The 22,855-nt window shown below is 37.1% G+C and overlaps 1 protein-coding gene across 1 annotated transcript in view; it reads right to left on the bottom strand.

Annotated features, from left to right (window-relative positions):
* The window catches only part of HSF5 (heat shock transcription factor 5), a 46,965-nt gene that overhangs the window by 3,117 nt on the left and 20,993 nt on the right, over positions 1-22,855 (bottom strand). The window contains exons 3-5 of the mRNA XM_090257303.1: positions 21,642-21,739; positions 15,981-16,499; positions 12,046-12,223 (exon numbers count right to left, since the gene is read on the bottom strand). Of these exons, the coding sequence (XP_090113429.1) occupies positions 12,046-12,223; positions 15,981-16,499; positions 21,642-21,739 (795 nt within the window). The remainder of the gene's footprint in view (positions 1-12,045; positions 12,224-15,980; positions 16,500-21,641; positions 21,740-22,855) is intronic.

Below are 22,855 nucleotides of genomic sequence, written 5' to 3'. Positions count from 1 at the left end.
GGCTGGGTTTGAAAATAGCATTTGGCACACAACTTCTAATAACAAGCATCTAAACATAACAATTTTATTAAAGTGAGCTTCCTTAATTAGCAAAGCTACCAATCAAGGAGAGTCTATGGACCAATAAAAATACAAAAAAGCGTACAGCAGCCTGGTGCAACTAGAGGTTTATACGACTTGCATACTCATCAGAGAAGATAAGTATGGTATTTAGAAATTGTAGCAGCTGAGTTGGTTTGAGCTGAAAGGCCTTGAGGGACAAGGGCATTGCATCTACTTGTTTGGGAATGTTAATTCCTACTGCAAGCACTCTCTAGAGCTGTGGGGCTATTACCTTAATGAAATCTCACCAATAATCCAATAGCTACAAAATTCCTTTCTTCAGGAGTGAACTGAATTTTACTCTTAAACATTTAGTTTCCCTTAACTATAAATATCCCATCAGAATATAAGACAGTATAGTTTCCACGATATGATTACTGTTTGGGTATATTCAGTTTAGGGTAATACCTTTGTAGAAATTGGAGTCTAATTTTCTTTACCTCTTGGTATTTTTAATCCACAAGGTATTTCCTTCCTTAAGTCAACCTGTGCTCCAAAGGCCTACACACAGCATGGCAATGACTGATTAACAACCTTCTTCTAACAAAATGCACACCTATTGAAATCAATATAATCAAATTCAAGTCTCTTATTTGAAAAAAATTCAAAGAAATCTTGAAGTGTGAAAAGATGCCCCTACTTAAACAGAGCAGACACATTTTCAAAATAATCCAGTTACAGAAGGACTCTGATAAATTCTGGGAAACAGAGTGCTCCTGTTCGATGGGATATTGAGCAACATAAAGACATCCCCATGTTTAACGTTAGAATCACAGTTTCAAAATTTGGAGCCAAGGGAGTCTTTAGAGGTGATTTCATGAAACAGTAATGTATTATGAGAGTTGGAACCTTATTGAGATCCCGCTATTATCAGTACTTTTAATAATAGTGACAGTTGAAATTTAAGTGGTACTTTAGGAGTTTTACATTTGGTTCCTATCATTTAGGGTTTAACCTTGGAGTTTAGTATCTACCAAAATAAAAAAATATTTGGTAATCTACAAGAACTAAACTGAATCTGAGGCCATTGTGAGCCCTCCCCACAAGTTCCTCCTTACTCTCTTAAAGGCTTCTCTGGTTATCAACAATCGGGGCTGTGAAAAGATCAGAAGCTAAGCATGACTTTCTAATACCGGATGCCCACCAATTCATATGTGGAGACATAACCCCAACATGATGGTGTTAGAATGTAAGACCTTTGGGAAGTAATTAGGTCATGAGAGTGAAGTCTCTATGAATGAGATTAGTGCCCTTTATAAAAGAGATGACAGCTCCCTTGTCCCTTCTGCCATGTGAGGACGCAGTAAGAGGATGGCCATCTATGAACCTGGAAGGGGGCCCTCACCAGAAAATGAATCTGCTGGAGCCTTGATCCTGAACTTCCCAACCTCCAGAACTGTGAAAAATAAACTTCTGTTGTTTATAAGCCACCTACTCCACGGTATTTTTGTTATAGCAGCCCAAATGGAGAAAGACACAGAGCAGGCAAATATTTTTCCGTAATGAGTCAGATAGTAAATATTTCAGGCTTTGTGGGCCATATGGCCTCTATTGTAACTGCTCAGCTATGTTGTTGTCATGTGAAAATAGCCATAGATAGATAATATGTAAATGAATGCATGTGGCTGTGTGTTCCAATTAAACTTTATTTATGACCACTGAAATCTGAATTTCATATCATTTTCATGTATCATGAAATATTCTTCTTTTGAATTCCCCCCAAGCATTTAAAAGCTAAAAACCATGCTTATCATGCAGGCTACATAAAAAGAGGCTGTGAGCTAAATTGGGTCCAGGGGCCATAGTTTACCAACTCCTGTTCTAATAGCACACACTAGGGCTATAATTAAGAGAAATTTAACCAAAACAGGAGAAAATTTCATTGAATAGAATACTGTTATAATAGTTGTCAAAAATTATCTTTTCTCCAAAAAAGATATATATACATGGCCAATAAGCACATGAAAAGATGCTCAACATCATTAGTCATTAGGAAATACAATCAAAATCACAATGAGAAACCACTTCATAAAGGTAAGAATCATATGATTTTACTCATGTATGGGATATAAAACTGACTCATATACAAAGACAACAGAATGGTGGTTACCAGAGGGAAGGGGAGGGGGAGTAGCAAAGGATAAAGGGGGCCAAATACATGTTGATGGAAGATAATTTGATTTTGGGTGGTGGGCAATATACAGATCATGTATCACAAAAATGTATACTATATGATCCCTGGCTGGTGTGGCTCAGTGGATTGAGTGGTGGCCTGAAAACCAGAAAATTGCAGGTTCAATGCCTGAGTTGTGGGCCAGGTTCCCAGTTGGGGGCATGTGAGAGGCAACTGTTCCATGTTTCTCTTGCATGTTTCTCTCCCTCTCGTTCTTCCCACCTTCCCCTCTCTCTAAAAATAAGTAAATCTTTAGCCCCGGCTGGTATAGCTCAGTGGATTTAGCACTGGCCTGTGAATCAAAGGGCTGTCGGTTCAATTCCCAGTCAGGGCACATGCTTGGGCTGGGTTGCAGGCCAGGTCCCCACTTGGAGGTGCACAAGAGGCAACTACACATTGATGTTTCTCTCCTTCTCTTTCTCCTTCCCTTCTCCTCTCTCTAAAAATAAATAAATTAAATCTTTAAAAATAAAATAAATCTTTAAAAAAAAGAAATTTATATGATCCTATTAACAAATATGATCCCAATAAACTTAATAAAAATTAAAATAATTTTAAAAATTTAAAAAAGAAACTACTTCACACCTACCAAGATGACTACAATAATAATAAAAAGTGGAAAATAACAAGTGTTAGAAAGGATGTGGAAAAACAGGAATCTTTATACATTACTGTTACAGGAAACAGTCTGGTAGTTCCTCAATAATTAAACATAGAATTACCTTATGACCCAGCAATTCCACTCCTAGGTCTACATACCCAGAAGAATTGAAAACAGACACTCAAATAGATACATATACAAGTATGTTCATGGTAGCACTTTTCACAATAGCCAAAAGGTCAAAACAGCCCAAATGTCCATCAGCAAATGAATAGATAAACGAATTGTGGTATATACATATAATGTAATATTATTTTGTCATGAAAAGGAATGAAGTTCTGATACACATGCTACAACATGGTTGAACCTTAAAAACATTAAGCTAAATAAAAACAAGCCAGACACATAAGATGTGCATTTCATTTATAAAAAATATCCAAAATAGGTAAATCCATGGAAACAGAACCCAGGTTGGTGATTGCCAAGGTCTTGAGGATGATGGAATGGGAGCAACCGCTTAATGAATATGGCGCTCTCTTTTGGAGAGGTACAAATGCTTGGGACACAGATAGAGGTTGTACAACATTGTAAATGTACTAAATGCCACTGAATTTTTCACTTAAAAAGTTAATTTTATGTTATGTGAATGTCACCTAAAAATATTTTTTCCTCTCAATTTGAAATGACCAGACTAAAAGAAAGGGAAAGCAGAAAATGGCCACAAAAAATAAAATTCATAACCAAATATACCTCACTTTTCAATATCAGAGCATAATAACGAGATAATAATATCTTTAGTAAGACATACAATTCTCTGTTCCAGCAGAATAGAACTGTCGAGACACTACTTGTGTATCCTTATTGTACCTGGCCCAGTACCAAGGCCCGGGCAGTTGTTCAATAAGTACTTGTTAGGAGGAACCTGAGGGGTTCCTTATATTCAAAACTTATCTTCGGTGGCTAATTAAAAGACTGCTCAGAAAGACAGAAAGTAAAATAGTGGTTTCCAGGGGTTGCAGGTGGAGAAGAATAGGGAGTTACTGTTGAATGAGCACAGAGTTTCAGTTTTGCAAAATGAAGAGTTCTACGGATGGATGGAGGTGACAGTAGCAGAACAATTTGAACACACTTAATGCTACTGAACTATATATTTTAAAATAGGTACGACGGTAAACTTTGCTACGCGTATTTTACTGCAATTTTTTAAAAAGATAGTTCTCTTCCATGGATTTTTAAAAAATACATCAGTAAGATAAGTGTATCTAATGAAGGAAAAAGCAATTCATTCATTCATTGATTCATTCATTCACTCAACACACATTGAGTGCCACAGGTATATTCTAGATGCTGGGAGATACAGCAATGAACTAAACAAAAGCCTTGCCATCATGGAACTAACCTTATAAATGGGGAGAAAAATACATAGAAAATATCAGGAAGTGATAAACACTATTGAAGAAAAATAAAGGATAAAGAATAGAGATTGAGGGAGGGCAGGACATGAGGAATAGGGTGCTATTTCAAATGGCACGGTCAGAAAGTTTCCTGTGATGAACTGGCATTTGAGTGGAGAATTAAATAAGATGAAGCAAGAAGCCATGTGAGTATGTGGATGAAGAACATTCAGGCAGAAGGAACGAATGTGAAAACATGCATATGTTTAGTGTGCTCAAAGAACAGTGAAGAGACTGCCATGGCTGGGAGAGATGAGGGGGACAGGTGCTAGAAGATGAAGTCAGAGCAGTCATCAGGAGCCAAATTATTCATTGTCTTGTAGACCACAGCAAGGATTTTATATTCTAAATGTGATGTAAAACCACTGAAAAAGTTTAATCAGGGAAAATAATATTTCAAAAGGATCACTCTGATTACTGTGTGGAGAAAAGAACCATAGGGCCAACAATGGAAACCAGAAGACCAGTTAAGAAGCTATTGTGGTCACCTAGGCAAGAGATGCTAGTGGCTGGGACCAGCGTGATAGCATGTAAAGATGAGGAGAAATGGTTGGGTTCTGGATCTACTCTGAGATAGAGCTAATAGGATTTGCTCACGGGTTGGATATGGGATGTGAGAGAAGAGAGTAAAGGAAGACCCTAAGATGTTTGGTTGACTAGAAGTGATTACAAGTACTAGTTCCTGAAATAAATAAACTTGGGGAAAGGGCAGAAAAGGATGAAAGGTAAGAAGCAGGGTTACAACAGGAGGTTGATTTGTTGGTGGGAAGACATAAGAGTTCTAGCTGCTTCTCTTTTTTCAGGAAAATAGGCAACAAGATCATAGCTGAGAACGAAAGAAAGGGGCGAGGGCAGCTGGAAGTTGGGGCAGAGAGAAGAAATGGCAGATTGGCTTTGGAAATTTTAAGTGAGATTAGTCATTTGAAAATTATTTAACAGTAAATCTTATATTGACTTAGGGTAAGGTCTCTTAATGCCACAGGATCATGTTTTTGTAGACCAACGGTTAGGCTAAGTTCTGTCAAGGAATAATAATAATTTGCAAGTTCATAAATTGTATGTCTGCTTACACTTTCATCAGAAAAGCTAACTCTTTAACAAAGAGGTTCTAGCTTAAGCTTAAGTCATTTATTTGCTCCCTGACCCTAATAAAATGAAAATGTAATTAGATGTCATAATAATGCCAATATTACACAACTCTTCTGTTTCACAGCAGGAAGCCAAGGTCAATTAAGACTCATTTATCAACACCACTGACCAAAGGATAAGGTTTTACTCAAAACAAAAAAGAAAGAAAGAAAAGAAAAAGAAAAACAGGAAAAGTTAATAAAGATAACTAGTGTGCTAATCAGTTACACTTACAACCATATTATGTAGTGAAAGAGGGGAAATTATTATTTTAACAGCAGGCACCAGAGTTCCTCTTGGGAAGGTAACTGTCACTGTTGAGGAATATATCTTGACAGGTTGTTGGTGGGCGAAGATATGGCCTCAAGGACATTAGGAAATAGAAGATGCCTAACCTCTCTGCCTAACTAAGATGCAGAATTCAGGACATGGGGAAAGAACAGGAAAAAGAGACTGGAGAAGAGAAGGTATGGTGCCAGTATAAGGAAAGATGACGACCTGGCCAAGACCACATTGACTAGTGACCAGGAAAGGTGAGAAAGTGGAAAAGTGATTGAAGGTCTTTCAAAAAAAAGGATGGTCAATGTTCCGTTAAATTATTTGCAATATTTTAAATGCAAACCCTTTCTACCTCCCCAAATCTTCAGAAAAGTGTGCCACACATACAAATGCCTAATGTAAATGCTTGGGGTGGGGTGGGGGGGTCAAAGGAGGGGAGCTACACTCTGCATCTGGTATGGCATGGAGCAGAAAGGAAAGAACAGCTTTAGGAGGTGAGAAACAGATGAATCTGGAATTAAGAAGAAGCAAAAAACTCCAAAATAAAAGTGACTGTAAGCTCTAGAAATTATCAGAAATCTTGGAAAATCATTTTTGGTGTGGGGTAAGGTTACCTTGAATCAATAATACCTAAACCTCAAAAGTAAGGTTAATAACAGATATAAAATTTTTTAAATTCTTTAAATCACTCATTCCTGTTTTTAGTATTTTTGGATTTTTTTTCAATTAAGAAAAAATCTAAGAAAACACAAAAAGGGAGTGAAAAGTTCCCATAATCCCACCATTCTGTAGATCCTTATAAAATTGAGAAGTAAAAAAATACTTCTATACACCACCAATTCTACTTTCCTAGATAACCACTGTTAATATATATCAGTGTTATCATATGCTTCTAGACTTTTTTCTATAACTATATAGTATATACTTCTACTTTTTTTTTTTTTTAATCCTCATCCAAGGACATTTTTTCATTGCTTCTAGAGAGAGAAGAAGGGAGAGAAAACCATCAATGCATGAGGTTTGCTTCCGTATACTGGACCAGGGATCAAACCCGTAACCCTTCGGTTACAGGATGATGCTCCAAACAACTGAGCCACACTAGCCAGGGCTACTTTTCCTTCTTTTAGTCTTTCTAGCAAGAGGACTGTCCTTAGATATATTATGCTGCAACTTGCTTCATTCACTTAACATATTATAAACACTATCTTTCCAGGTAACAACATATCAAGCTACTTAATTTTCTCAAATGGTTGCATAATATTTTATTACATGAGTTTATCAGAATTTATCTAGTTCCCCGTTATGAGGCATTTATGCTTTTTCCAATTTTTTGTTATTATCAATCACTATCGTAAACTCTATAAGAGATTCCTAGGAGTGGAATTCCTGAGTCAAAGCACTTGAACATTTTAGTTATTTATAGATAATACCAAATTGTCCTCCAAAAGGTCCTACAAACTTACATTCCAAAACAGTATATATGCCTTTATCAAACTTAGATATTAGCAGTAGTTTCAGTTTTATCAATCAACTTAGCCAAAAATAATTTTTGGTTGATTTAATTTGCATTTCTCTGATTACTGATTTTTCTGAGGGTTCAACATCTTTCTATATTCATATTGGTTGTATGTCTTCTTCTGAAATGCACATTAATATCATATCATTTTATTTATTTTATTGGGTTGCCTTTTTATTGATTTATAGAAAAGCTTTTATGCTTATGAATGCAAAGCTTTATATTTTGAGTTGTAAATATTTTTTCTTAGTTCATGTAACAGAGACTTCTCGTTGTCTCCTAATATTAATATTTATTCTTTCTTTAAATCATGGTATAACAACCTTCCAAAACTGAATCAAGAAGAAGTGGAAAGTCTCAACAGACCAATAACAAAGAAGGAAATTGAAACAGTAATCCAAAATCTCCCTGCACACAAAAGCCCTGGACCGGATGGCTTCACAGGCGAATTCTACAAAACATTCAGGGAAGAACTAACTCCTATCCTCCTCAAACTGTTCCGAAAAATCCAAGAAGAGGGGAAAATCCCAAACTCTTTCTATGAAGCCAGTATAATTCTAATCCCCAAACCAGGTCAAGACACAACAAAGAAAGAAAACTACAGGCCAATATCACTGATGAACATAGATGCTAAAATCCTCAATAAAATATTGGCAAACAGGTTCCAGCAATACATCAAAAGGATCATACATCACGATCAAGTGGGCTTCATTCCAGGGATGCAAGGATGGTTTAATATTCGCAAATCAATAAATATAATACATCACCCTAAACAAAATGAAAGACAAAAGTCACATGATCATATCAATAGATGCAGAAAAAGCATTTGATAAAGTACAACACCCATTTATGATGAAAACACTCAGCAAAATGGGAACAGAGGGAGCATACCTTAACATAATTAAGGCTATATATGAGAAGCCTGAGGCCAACATCATACTCAATGGACAAAAACTAAAAGCATTCCCCCTGAATTCAGGAACTAGACAAGGTTGTCCACTCTCTCCACTCCTAGCCACAGCAATCAGACAAGAAAAAGAAATAAAAGGCATCCAAATTGGGAAAGAGGAAGTAAAACTTTCATTATATGCAGATGACATGATAGTATACTTGGAAAATCCTATAAACTCCACTAAAAGACTACTCGATATAATAAGTGAATTTGGCAAAATAGCAGGGTACAAAATAAATATACAGAAATCTAAGGCATTTCTGTACACCAACAATAAAATATCAGAGACAGAAACAAAAAAGAAAATACCATTTACTATAGCAACAAGGAAAATAAAGTACCTAGGAGTAAACTTAACCAAAGAGATAAAAAGACCTGTACTCTGAAAATTACATAACATTGAAGAAAGAAATTAAGGAAGATACAAATAAATGGAAGCAAATACCATGTTCTTGGATGGGAAGAATCAACATCATCAAAATGGTCATACTACCCAAAGCAATTTACAGATTCAATGCAATCCCTATTAAAATACCAATGACATATTTCACAGACCTAGAACAAATACTCCATAAATTAATATGGAGCCAAAAAAGACCCCGAATAGCAAAAGCAATCTTGAGACAGAAGAACACAGCAGGAGGAATCACAACACCAGATATCAAACAATACTACAAAGCCACTATAATCAAAACAGTATGGTACTGGCATAAGAACAGACATATAGATCAGTGGAACAGAATAGAGAGTCCAGAAATAAACCCAGGCCTCTATGGTCAACTAATCTTTGATAAAGGAGGAAGGAACATAAAATGGAGTGAGAAGAGCCTTTTTAACAAATGGTGCTGGGAGAACTGGATAGGGACCTGCAAAAAAATGAAACTAGACCACCAACTTACACCACACACAAGAATAAACTCAAGATGGATCAAAGACTTAAATGTAAGCCATGACACCATAAAAGTCCTAGAGGAAAACATAGGCAAGAAAATATCAGATATCTCACGTAACAATCTCTTCACGGATACATCTCCTAAAGCAAGAGAAATAAAGGAAAAAATAAATAAATGGGATTACATCAAACTGAAGAGTTTCTGCTCAGCAAAAGAAAACATCAGCAAGATGAAAAGGAAACCAACCATATGGGAAAACATATTTGCCAATGACATCACAGACAGGGGACTGATTTCCAAAATATATAAAGAGCTGATACGACTAAACATCAAGAAAACAAACAACCCAATTATAAAATGGGCAAGGGACCTGAACAAACACTTCTCCGAAGAGGACATACAGAAGGTCCATAGACACATGAAAAAATGCTCAACATCATTAGCCATCAGGGAGATGCAAATAAAAACCACAATGAGATACCATTTTACACCAGTCAGAATGGCCATCATCAACAAATCAACAAGCAACAAGTGCTGGCGAGGATGTGGAGAAACGGGAACCCTACTGCACTGTTGGTGGGAATGCAGACTGGTGCAGCCACTATGGAGAACAGTATGGAATTACCTCAAAAGATTAAAAATGGAACTGCCTTTTGAACCAGCGACTCTACTACTAGGATTATACCCGAAGAATCTTAAAACACCAATTCAAAAGAACTTATGCACCCCTATGTTCATTGCAGCACTGTTTACAATAGCTAAGTGCTGGAAACAACCTAAGTGCCCATCTGTAGATGAGTGGATCAAAAAACTGTGGTACATTTACACAATGGAATACTATGCAGCAGAAAGAAAGAAGGAACTCCTGCCATTTGCAACAACATGGATGGAACTAGAGAGAATTATGCTTAGTGAAATAAGCCAGGCAAAGAAAGAAAAATACCATATGATATCACCTAATACAGGAAACTAAAGAACAACACAAACAAAGGAACTAAATAGAACAAAGAGCAGAATAGCAGTCAATAGGGGGGAGGGGAGAGGGAGAGAAGGGGGATAAGTAAGGGCAGGGTTTAGTCGAGGAACGTGTATAAATGACTCATGGACATGGACAACGGGGAGGGATATGATTGCGAGAGAGGGGGTAGGTTGGGTGGGGGAGAGAAATTGGGAGAAAAGGGGACAACTGTAATTGAAAAACCAAAAATAAATTTAAGAAATAATAATTAATTAATTAATTAATTTAAAAAAGAAGAAGAAGATACATGAAAGGGAGAAGCGGGAGAGCTTGTATGTACAACCCATGGGCATGGACTTGGGGGGGTTGCTGGGGGAGGTGGGTGCTGGGCGGAGGGGAGCAAAGGGAAAAAACTTGGAACTATTGTAACAATATAATCAATAAAATATAGTTAAAAAGAAAAAAAAATCATGGTATAGTCTACATAGGCAAATGGTCCCCTGCTAAAGACTGCATTTTCAAGCTCCCCTGCTTGACTATGTGACCAAGTTCTGCAATTTTGATTAGAGTTGCATTGAATTTATAGATCAGCTGGGGAGAGCTGTCACTTCAACAATATTAGGTCTTCTTATCGATGAACACGGCATATCTTTCCTTTATTTATGTCTTCTTTAATTTCTTTTAGCAAAATTTATAGTTTTTAGTGTAGAGGTCTTAGACATCTGTTCAGTTTATTTCTAGGTACTTTATGATTTTGGTCCTACTATAAATGTTTGGCTTTTAAAAATTTCATTTTCCAATTGGGTGTTGCTAGTTTATAAAAATACAATTGATTTTTGTATATTAACCTATGTTCTTCAATCTCACTAAATTCATTTATTTGTTCATAGTTGATTTATAGATTTCCTGGATATTTAAATATAAATAATCATATCATCTGCAAATGCAGTTTACTTCTTCCTTTCCAATCTATGCTTTTTCATATCCTTGCCTATTGAATGGCCAGGCCCACCAGCATAATATTGAATACAAGTAGTGACAGTGGGCATCCTTGCCTTATTCTCAAACTCTGTGGTAAACAGTTTAGTCTTTCACCATTTATTATGATCTTCACTGGACATATTTTATAGATCCTCTTTATTAATTTGAGAAATTTTCTACTATTTCTACTTTGTTGAGAGTTTTTATTATAAATGAGTGCTGAATTTTGTTAGGTGCTTTCTCCATATGTACTGAAATCATTGTAAGAGTTTTTCTCTTTTATTCTGTTAATATGGTGAATAATGCTGTTTAACCTTTGAAAATCAATCAACCTTGCATAAAGAACCTGATGAGTCTGAGCAACATCTTGATCATATCACTATCAGTTTACTTTTAGGAGAAATTCTCACAGAATTTTTCAACATTTTCCAAATGTTTATAGGTTATAAAATGATTGTTTGACCTGATTAATTCTACTGAATTGCATGTCTCCAATATGCATATAATTAAAGAATATTAAAGCTTTCCATTGGAGACTTCAATAAAGCCATACTTTACAGTGTCTTTATAATATATTCAGGATAATGTCTCTAATGTTCATCTAATTTTTTCCTGCCACAATTTAGGTATATCCCCTCTTGATAGTCTGTTAATAACAGAACAAATATATCTACAATGACAAAGTTTTTGGCTCTGAAGCAGTTATTAAATCACCCTTCACCCTTGCCTTCTCCAAGTTAAATAACCCAAATTCCTTTGCTTTTACTTAATATGTTCTATCTTTTTGAAAGCTCAAATTCTTACATGAAATATTAGGGAAAAAATGTTTACATACTTAATAAGGATAATTAAGAAAAAATACAGAGTTAAAATCACAGTTAAGTAAAATAGCAATGTGATAACTATAATACAATTAATAATGAATGAAGACTCAGAAAATTTATCATTCATATATTAATTCAACACCATGGTTTTACTTCTAACATTCTAGAGCACAGTAATCCTTACCAGGGGACTTTCCGTGCTGTGAGTTGCTTCTTCGCTCTTTGTATCTAGCTGGAGTGGATAAACCTGTGTCTTTACTAGGCTTGCTCACAGGCCCCGTCTCTGAAATAATGAATCCCATCTGTTCTGAAGGCAAAATATTCTCAGGTGGATTGGTCTGGCATTTTATACTGGTATCCACCTAAAATTTGAAACCCACTCATTATTTTGAATGTCCTCCAAATATCTACTAAAAGTTAAGATATTTTATCAGAGAAATTCTATTATAGAAACATGATCTAACAAACATGCTTGTAAACATCCTTATGAATACTATCTTTAATTTGGTTTACTTAATCTAAGTATTCAGTGTTAAGAAATATATTTCCCCATAGACAAACCACTGAAATGCAGAACTAAAACATTTACTTAGATTTACCATGAAGCTTGTCAATTTTATTTTTTTGTAAAATTCACATACACGAAATTTACAATTGGTTAAGACCACTATCCTTTTCCATTCTAGCATACCTTCCATCGGGTCTCTCCTCCTATTGGTCATACTGGAAGGCCAGAGGCATAATCCTGTTGGGTGATGTGAGTGGAGCTGTGGACACTTTATTCTACTAATTTTGTATTCTTTGCCTTAAAGAGGCCCTCAGCCCTTATAAAATCTAGATATGCCCTGTTTATGAGATATGAGTTTCTTTCTTGGAGTTCCTAAGTTTTCTTTGGAATGGCAAATCCCTTTGTCAAGGTGAGTTCTGAAATATTCCATTTCTTTATGAATTTATTTTAAAATAAAACTATTTTACTTCCGGCCAAGATGGAGGCCTAGACAGACACGCTGCATCTCCCTCCACAACTAAGAAGGAATACAACTACCTCAAAACTAGAGACAACCAGAAGTTCCAGAAAATCGAACTGCATGAATGTCCAATAAACAAAGATAGAAAGAAGAAATACTCATCCAGACAGGTAGGAGGAGTGGAGCCAGGGCAGAGAGGACGTGGTGTGGTGGTGGCAGCAGCGGTGACAGTGGCAGGCTGGTAGAAAGTTCAGTCACACATTTTAAAAAGTCAGGAGGGACACCTGGGGAGCGCTCCCAGCACCAGACCAGACTGAGCAGCTCACAGCCCAGTGCTGAGGAAATCAAAGCCTCATTGCTTCTGATTGTGCAAACCAGTCAGAGTTGGGGCAGCGGAATAAACTGCCAGTCTCTCTGCAAAGTCCACTTGTTTAAAGGGCCCCCACAGTCCTAGAATGTCTGCAGACCCACCCACTCGGGGAACGATAGGCAGGGCAACAGCTAGAGAGGCGCCAGTCCCATACGGAAGTGGGAGAGGTGACTGGAAAACGGGCAAGTGCTGAGCAAGCGGCATTTTCCCCTCTCTGACCCCTCCACCACATACAGCGCCACAACAAGGTAAAACTGGTCGCCTTGTACTGACCAATACCTAAGGCTCTTCCCTTTACAACGTAATAGGTACAACAGCTCTACCTAAGACACAGAGGCAAACAAACACAGGATCCTGTCAAGATCAGGAGAGAGAGAAGTATGGCCCAAAAGAGGGAATGGATCAAGGTTCCAGTGGGAGAACTAAGTGACGAGGAAATAGGCAACCTAACAGATGAGAAGATAGACAACCTAACATATGCAGAATTCAAAACGCTGGTGATAAAGATGCTCACAGGCTTGACAGATATGCTTAAGTATAGCAAACGCATAAGGGAAGAAGTGAAGGCTATGCAAATTGAAATGAAGGAAAATCCACACAAAATCAATGATGAAGGGAAGGAGACCAGGGTTTAAATCAATGATTTGGAACATAAGGAAGAAGAAACCAGTCAACAAGTATAGAATGAGGAAACAAGAACTGGAATACATGAGGAGAGGCTTAGGAACCTCTGGGACAACTTTAAACATACCAACATCTCAATTATAGGGGTGCCAGAAGGAGAAGAGGAAAAGCAAGAATCGAAAGCTTATGTGAAAAAATAATGAAGGAAAACTTCCCTAATTTGGCGAAGGAAATAGACATAAAAGTCCAGGAAGCACAGAGAATCCCAAACAAGCTACACCAAAAGAAGACCACACTACAACACATCATAATTAAAATGCCAATGGTTAAAGATGAAGAGAGAATCTTAAAAGCAGCAAGAGAAAAGCAGAGAGTTACCTACAAAGGGGTGCCTATAAAACCATCAGCTGATTTCTCAAAAGAAACTTTGCAGGCAAGAAGGGACTGGCAAGAAGTATTCAATGTGATGAAAAGCAAGGACCTGCAACCAAGACTACTATATCCAGCAAAGCTATCATTTAGAATGGAAGGGCAGATAAAGTGCTTCCCAGACAAGGTAAAGCTAAAGGAGTTCATCATCAGCAGGCCATTATTATATAAAATGTTAAAGGGACTTATTTAAGAAAAAGAAGATCAAAACTATGAACATTAAAATGATAACAAACTCACAACTATCAGCAACTGAATCTAGAAAATAAAAACAAAATCTAACTAAGCAAACCAGAATAGGAACAGAATCATAGGTATGGGGTCATTTGGAGGGTTATTAGCTGGGAAGGGGAAGGGGGAGAAATGGGGAAATGGTGCAGGGATTAAGAAGCATACTTGGTAGGTACAAAATAGACAGGGAGAGTTAATAATAATAATGGAAAGGGTGAAGCCAAAGAACTTATAAGCACGAACCATATACACGAACTAAGGTGGAGAGGGATTGCTGGAGGGGAGGAGGGTACTGGGCACAGGGGAGCAAAGAGAAAAGAAATTGGGACAATGTAACAACATAATCAATAAGATATACTTAAAAATAAAATAAACTAAAACTAATGTAATAAAGCTAGAAGTTTAAATAATAGCTTTCAAAAACTATGTTGTTCAAATATATTTTTTAAAGAAAAAGTAACTGTGTGAATGCAATTTTAAGGTATAAAATTTAATATTTTGGGTGTAACTATGAAGGAACAAAAACAAATGTATTCTTTCCATAGTATATTTGAAACAAAATGGGCCTACATTTGGTCTACTGAATTTACATTATTTTAATACATAATATACTGGGTCTCAACAGTGGGCTCAACAAAAAAATCCAACAACAGTGAGTTGATAGATGCCTTAAGACATTTGGATTTAAAATTAGAGCTGAAAAAGAATGCATTTTAAAAACTGCCTAAAAGTTATGTTGGGAATCTCTAACAATAAAGATATTTTCATTCCCATTAAAGAAAAAATCCCCCCCCCAAATATATATCAGGGTAAGATCAAGAAAAAAATTATTAAGTTAATTCTTAAAGAGTGATTTTTATTTTGTATGTACTTTTATTTAGAATCAAAGTTTATTCATTTTCTGGTCAAAAACTAGTATCAATAAAGGAATTAGCCTCTATATTCAGAATGTATCTGTCAAGCCAGAGTCAGAGTTATGCTTTAGGAACGCAGATATTAGTAAGGAAATTCAAACGCAGTATATTTACAAGTCAATTAGGAATTCAATAACGCTGTAAAAAGGTATAAAAAGACCTCCAACTGTATGCTTATTTCCGTGCTACGAATGACTAGGAAGTCCCGATATTACCTGTCAGATAAACCATGCTTTCTGAGTAGTGGAATTTAATTGGCCAGGCACATCTAGTACATCCAAATTAAGAGAGGAAGCAAAACTCAAGGAATGCTTTTAACATGAAAATAAGTCTTATACTACAATGCTCAATCAGACAGCCTCTCTAGAAGTTGATGGCTTCAGAACATAACATAGTGAGAGGATATCTGAAGGTTAAGGTTACTTCTTCCCAAATCTTTTGTGCAGAACCACTGGGACATGATCCTTCTAAAAAGCATGATGAATTTGTATTAAATCCAAATAAAATCTGAACAAACTCTCTAACTGAACATCAAGGAAACCAGGTACTTTAAGCTTTATTAGCGTTTTTCTTTTCCCCTTACCTCATGTGGGCTGAATGGTAGCCCTTCCTGCACAAACACTACTGAAGATGGAGATGGATTATTACTTAGCTGCTCCTTCCATTTGACCTGAGTTTGTTGAATGGCTGTAGATTCCTCCATTGTAGTATTTTCAACAGGCTGAGCTGGGTGTATGGTATACATGTACTCAGGTGACTGTGGTAGAGAGCAGGTAATTGCTTGTTCTGTACCAACCACAAAAGATGTAATATCTGAACCTACAGGAGTAAGTGGCTCCAGCTGGCTAGCCTGACTGGAAGATGGATTGCTGTTGCTTGAATTAGGTAGGATATGTTGGCCTCTGTTAGACTGAGATGTTGGGCACTGATTCTCAACAGGCTCCACCTTTACCATCTCCAGTTTAGGGGAGGAGTGCAACTCATCTAAGATGCGAAAAACGGCCTCTAGGTTTACTTCTGTCTTTTTATTTTCATCAGTAGTACTGCAAGCCCAGTTAGAAGGCAGAAATTCAACTGGATAAGAGGATTGCATTGGAGGATTCTGGGAAAAAAGAAAATAGGACTATTTGGATAGAAAATCAAATATGAGATTAAGGAGGAAAGAAACATATAGACTGATGAACTCTAAACATAAATAGATTAAACTTAAACTAAAGCCTACTAAAAAAACTTGAACACCAATCAACTTTTAAGCAGTGGTAGCTTCAATTCTATTGTTAATATTTATTTTGCAACTATTATATGTCAGTTACCATCCTAAGTTTAATACTGGAATAGACCAATAATTCTCAGGGTTAAAGTATACAAAACCAAAAGCTTATAGTACCCAAACACCTAATATTCTGATAAAATGTCTATATGCCTCCCTGACTGGAGTGGCTTGGTGGGATGGGCATCATCCCAAACACCAAAAGGTAGCCAGTTCGATTTCTAGTCAGGACACATGCCTGGGTTGTGGGCCAGGTCCCTGTTTGGGAGCATGGAAGAGGCAACTGATCAATGTTTCTCTGGCACATCACGTTTCTTTCTTTCTCTCTCCCTCCTTTCCCCTCTCTCTAACAATAAATAAATACAATCAAAATAAAAAATGTCTATATATAAAGTTCTTCCATAAAGGCTGACAGACAAAAACATCACTTGTATCTATCATATACTGTTTTAGGAATTTAGTAAGGACATTTCAAACACAGGATGCGCACAAGTTCAGCAATGTTTCTATAGATTCAGGGGGAGGTACTGTTCCAAAAGAATGATCCTAGAAAAAATGAATGGAATATCAAATGTTTGGTTTCTTAGATTGTTTTCATTCATTCATTCATTCATTCCTTTATTTCTGCTTCACTTGGGGACTTTATCCAATTAAATTTAATTCACAAATAATATTTGAGTGTCACCGATATACTGCGCAATTTGCTGGTAAAATAAAACTGCTTCTCTTTCTTGTCTCAGTTAATGGCAGCTCTACTATTCTTAAATCTTTTAAAAGCTCTCCTTGATTCTTTCTTCACATCCAGTTCATCAACAAACCTTGTGAGTTCTGTCTTCAAAACCTAACTAGATACTTTTGGCCAAGATGGAGGCGTAGACAGACACGCTGCGTCTCCCTCCACAACTAAGAAGGAATACAAGCACCTCAAAACTAGAAACAACCAGAAGTTCCAGAAAATCGAACTGCATGAATGTCCAATAAACAAAGATAGAAAGAAGAAATACTTATCCAGACAGGTAGGAGGAGTGGAGCCGGGGCAGAGAGGACGTGGTGTGGTGGTGGCAGCAGCGGCAGCAGTGGCAGGCTGGCAGCAAGCACAGTCGCACATTTTAAAAAGTCAGGAGGGACACTTGGGTAGTGTTCCCAGCTCCTCACCAGACCTCGCAGCTCATAGTCCCAGCACTGGGGAAAATCAAGCCTCATTGCTTCTGACTGTGCAGACCAGTGAGGGTTGGGGTGGAGGCAGAAACTGCCGGTCTCTCAGCAGAGTCCACTTGTTTAAAAGGCCACCACGGTCCTAGAACATCCGCAGACCCACCCACTCTGGGAATGATGGCCAGGGCAACAGCTAGAGGGGTGCCAGTCAGTGCGAAAGTGGGAGAGGTGCCTGGAAAAGGGGTGAGTGCTGGGCAGGCAGCATTGTTCCCTCTCAGACCCCTCCCCTGACGTACAGCGCCACAACATGGTGAAACAGGTCGCCCTGCACTGACGAATCCCTAAGGCTCCGCCCCTTAAACAAAACAGGAGCAACAGCTCTACCTGGAATGCAGAGGCAAACAAACACAGGAGCCTGTCAGAATGAGGAGACAGAGAAGTATGGCCCAAAGAACGGATCAAGGTTCCAGTGGGAGAACTAAGCAATGAGGAGATAGCCAACCTAACAGATGAGGAGATAGACAACCTAACAGATGCAGAATTCAAAGCACTGGTGATAAAGATGCTCACAGACTTGACAAGTATGCTTGAGTATGGCAAACGCATAAGAGAAGAAGTGAAGGCTATGCTAAATGAAACAAAGGAAAATCCACACAAAACCAATGGTGAAGGGAAGGAAACTGGGGTTCAAGTCAATGATTTGGAACATAGGGAAGGAAAAAACAGTCAAGCAGTGCAGAATGAGGAAGCAAGAATTGAAAAAAATGAGGAAAACTTCCCAAATTTAGCAAAGGAGATGGACATACAGGTCTGGGAAGCACGGAGGGTCCCAGGCGAGCTGGACCCAGAGGGGACCACACCAGGACGCATCATGACTGAGATGCCAAAGGTGAAAGATAAAGAGAGTCCTGGGAGCAGCAAGAGACAGGTGGAGAGTTGCCTACAGGGGGGTGCCTATAGGACTATCAGCTGATTTCTCAGAGGACACTTAGCAGGCAGGAAGGGACTGGCAAGCAGTATTCAATGTGAGGAAAGGCAACCTGCAACCAGGATTACTCTATCCAGCAAGGCTATCATTTAGAATGGAAGGGCAGATGAAGTGCTTCCCAGACAAGGTGAAGCTAAAGGAGTTCATCACCACCAAGCCCTTATTATATGAAATGTCAAAGGGATTTACTTAAGAAAAACAGAATCCAACTAAGCAAACCAGAATAGGAACAGAATCAGAGGTATGGGGATCATTTGGAGGGTTATCAGCTGGGAGTGGGGAGGGGGAGAAATGGGGAAATGGTGCAGGGACTAAGAAGCATAATTGGTTGGTACAAAATAGACAGGGGGAAGTTAGGAATAATATAGGAAAGGGTGAAGCCAAAGAACTTATATGCACGACCCATGGACATGAACTAAGGGGGGTGGGATTGCTGGAGGGAAGGGGGGTACTGAGTGGAGGGGAGCAAAGCAGAAAAAAATTGAAACTACTGTAATAACATAATCAATAAAACATACTTAAAAAAAAAAAAAGCTAACTAGAATCCCGGTAATCATCATCACTCCCTTGGTTCAAGTCACCATTATGTCTCTTCTAGATTTGTTGCAGTGTTCTCCTCAGGCTCACTGCTTCCATTCTTTATTCTCTATTCTCCATACAGGAATCTGAGTGATTCTTTTTTATTAAATGTACTGGGGTGACATTGGTTCATTATTGTTTATTTTTAATAATAAAATAATAGATTAAAATAGCTGCCACTTTCAGATTGATCTTTAAGATGTATTCTCTTACACGCTGCACTTTGCACAGAGTAGACATTCAGTTACATGTTTTATAAATGATCTCAAGATATGAACATAAAATACTAAAAAGTAATAATTAAATAAAACATTTAATGAGTCCTGGCCAGTTGGGTCAGTTGGTTGGAGCATTGTCCCCTACACCAAGAGGTTGTGGGTTTAATCCCCAGTCAGGGCATATGCCTAGGTTGCGGGATCGGTCCCCGGTTGGGGTGCGTATAGGAGGCAACCAATTGATGTTTCTCTCTTATATTAATGTTTCTCTCTCTCTCTCTCTCTACCTGCCCGTCTTCTCCCTCTCAAAATCAATTAAACATAGCCTTGGGCGAGGATTAAAAACAAACAAAAAAACATGCAATGTGTTGATGTTGCCAAATGCAGACATTTGCACAGAGCAGGCATTCAATAAATGTTGAATATTACAGATTATAAACCTAAAACACAGAAGAGTTATGATTAAATAAAACCTGTAATGCATCGATGTTACCAAATACACTACAATGATTGTGTCAATGATTTGAAGAACACTAATGTAAAACAATGAAATTTAATGGTTTTAAGCATCAAGCCACTTTAGTATAGCCAACAGCACCATTTATTGAGTTCTCACTATGTCCCAAGCATGTGAAAAGTGCTTTACATGCATTATTTCATTTAATCCTTACAAGAGGTCTGTGAAATGTGATACTCTCCATTTCTGTATGACAAAACCTAAGTCCAGAGAACCTTCATAATTTACCCAATGTCACAAGAAGTAAGTGATAGAACCAGATTTCAAACTTAGGGTTGTCTGATCAAGAGCTCTTGCTCTTAACCATTGCAGTAAACAATAAACTGACCATTTATGCACACTGTCACCAATACCTACAGTGCAACTCATTGCATTTATTTCCAGAATGGCATCTGAAGTACTTCCCCTTTCTTTCCATTTTAAAATTTCATGTCCCCTTGTCTTTATTTTCCTATAATAAACATGCATTGTCCTTGCAATAAGAAAAGGTCTTTAAAGATGTTTTTAATGATTTAAGACAAACATAACCAGTATGATTCAGGGAAGAGTGTCTGGATTCACAAACAAGAGCATCTAATTTGTGTGACAGATATGTCCCTCTAGTCAAGATAAATACACTGGGATATCATGATTGATGATATCTACCATTAAAAATGTCCAACTAAGCCCCCCTAATCTGATTCTATATTCTTCAAACAACAATCTGATTATAGTTTGACTTCCCATGTAGACTTTCTAAAAAAAAAAAAAGTTATTTTTCTCAAAAAATAAAAATAAAAGGGAATATTCTTTTGAGTGCTGAGATGCCACTAGTAAAATATTCTTTTAAGAACAAAAACTATCTTGGTTACATGGTATCAAAGGTAAACACATAGTTCCAATCTTTAAGCAATTATAGCATAATATACAAAGCATAAAATTTAATTTTATCCTAGAAATAGCAATCTAACACAACTGTTTCATAATAAATAATGAGAAAATAATGAAGTACATTGTTTACAACAGCAGTGCTGAAGGGGGCCAGCACTTAAATTTCTCCTTTTACATCATTTTTCTTTTCTCCTTAAAAAAAAAAGTAATTATCTATACCATCTTGGAAGAATCTGTCATTTGGTGACTTACATACTTTTAGAGTTTATCTGGTATTAATTTTACCATGGAATGGCCTAGAGTAGCATTGTTCCAACTAACTTTCTGCATTGCTGGAAATGATCTCTATCTGTGCACAATTTTGGATGCCACTAGCCTTATGAGACTATTGAACACTTGAATATGGTTAGTGGGACTGAAAAATAAATAACCATATGTGGCTACTGTCTACTATATTGGACAGTGCAGGCCTAGAATAATCCTCAGACATTATTCATGTCAACTCTTTTTTTAGAATTGAGAAAACTGAGGCCATCATTACAGCTTACCTGTGGCTACTCATTTAGGTAAAATTGCACTTGGAAATTCTGCACGGTCAATGCTGTTGCACCTGATAGACAGAGTCTATGTCTGTTGTTCTAATCTCTTACCTGGAAGTAGTTGCAGTGTGCATAGGTAGAGGCAGTGGGAGCAACACAATTACTGAGAGCGTCCATGTGGGTAGAAGGAGAGCAGCACTGTAACACAGCTGGAACAAATCCAAAATTGAAAATCGATCAACCGAAATAAACCTCTGTACCATTCAAGGTACTCTCCTCTTTCCTCTTGGAAAAAGAAAGCTTTTCTTTGTGGGTGCAATAAAATATATTTAGTCCAATTAGGTGCTATTGTTTGTTGAAAACATGACAGTAAGTTAATTTTAAAAGTCCCTTAAAAGTGTCACATCTACTTTTATAAATGATTTCTTTAGCACCTAAACATTGTTGTTGCTTTTCTAACCAAACAGTTATTCTTATTAAAGGTAATTTCTTTCTGTTAAAAATATCAGAACATATTTGGAATTCCAAAATAATTATATCGATCATTTTTAAAATAGTACCAAACATTTGGAGGGGGATGTGTTTTTAGGGATAAGATAAGTATGAAATACTCTCCAAACATTCCTACTATTATACAATGCATCCAGTGAGATCTATGCAAAAAAATGTTTTAACCATATTAGACAAGTGGTTAGGAATTTGGATCCTAGTGCCAGGGCTGTCTGGCTTTAGAGTCCAGATCCAAAAATTTAATAGCTGTAAAAATTTGAGCAGATTAATCTCTTTGGGCTTCAGTTCCTGCATCGAATTAGAATAAGGATAATAATAGTACCTACCTAACATGTTTGCTGTGAGGAATAAATGAGTTAATAATACGTAAAGCACTTAGAATAGTCCTGGCAAACAGTAAGCAATCAATAAATAATTAGCTAACACTATTATTTTAACTAAAAAAAACACATTTTCCAAACTTTTATAGCTAGAATACCATGAAAAGATTGAACTCTTTATACTGGGACAGTTATACTTACAGATGCAGTCTTAATAATAGGTTGAGTCTGCTCTTTTCCAGAGAGAGACTTTCCAGAACGAAAGAGAACCAGTTATTACATAACACCTTTGGATTAAACATAGGATGACATTTATTGAGTACCTACCATGTTGCAGGCACAATACTAGGTGCTTTACATATATTGTCTCATTTAATCCAAACAACTGAATGAGGTATTTACAAAACTTTACAAAAATAAGGAAACTAAAGCTCAGAGATATTAAATAATTTGCCAAAAGTCATAAAGCTGGTAGTAATAGATGCACTAATTAAA

The sequence above is a fragment of the Furipterus horrens genome, unplaced genomic scaffold, assembly GCF_987537825.1.
Source record: "Furipterus horrens unplaced genomic scaffold, mFurHor1.1.pri manual_scaffold_11, whole genome shotgun sequence".
In the NCBI taxonomy this organism is placed as follows: domain Eukaryota; kingdom Metazoa; phylum Chordata; class Mammalia; order Chiroptera; family Furipteridae; genus Furipterus; species Furipterus horrens.
This window is presented reverse-complemented; position numbering and strand designations above follow the sequence as displayed.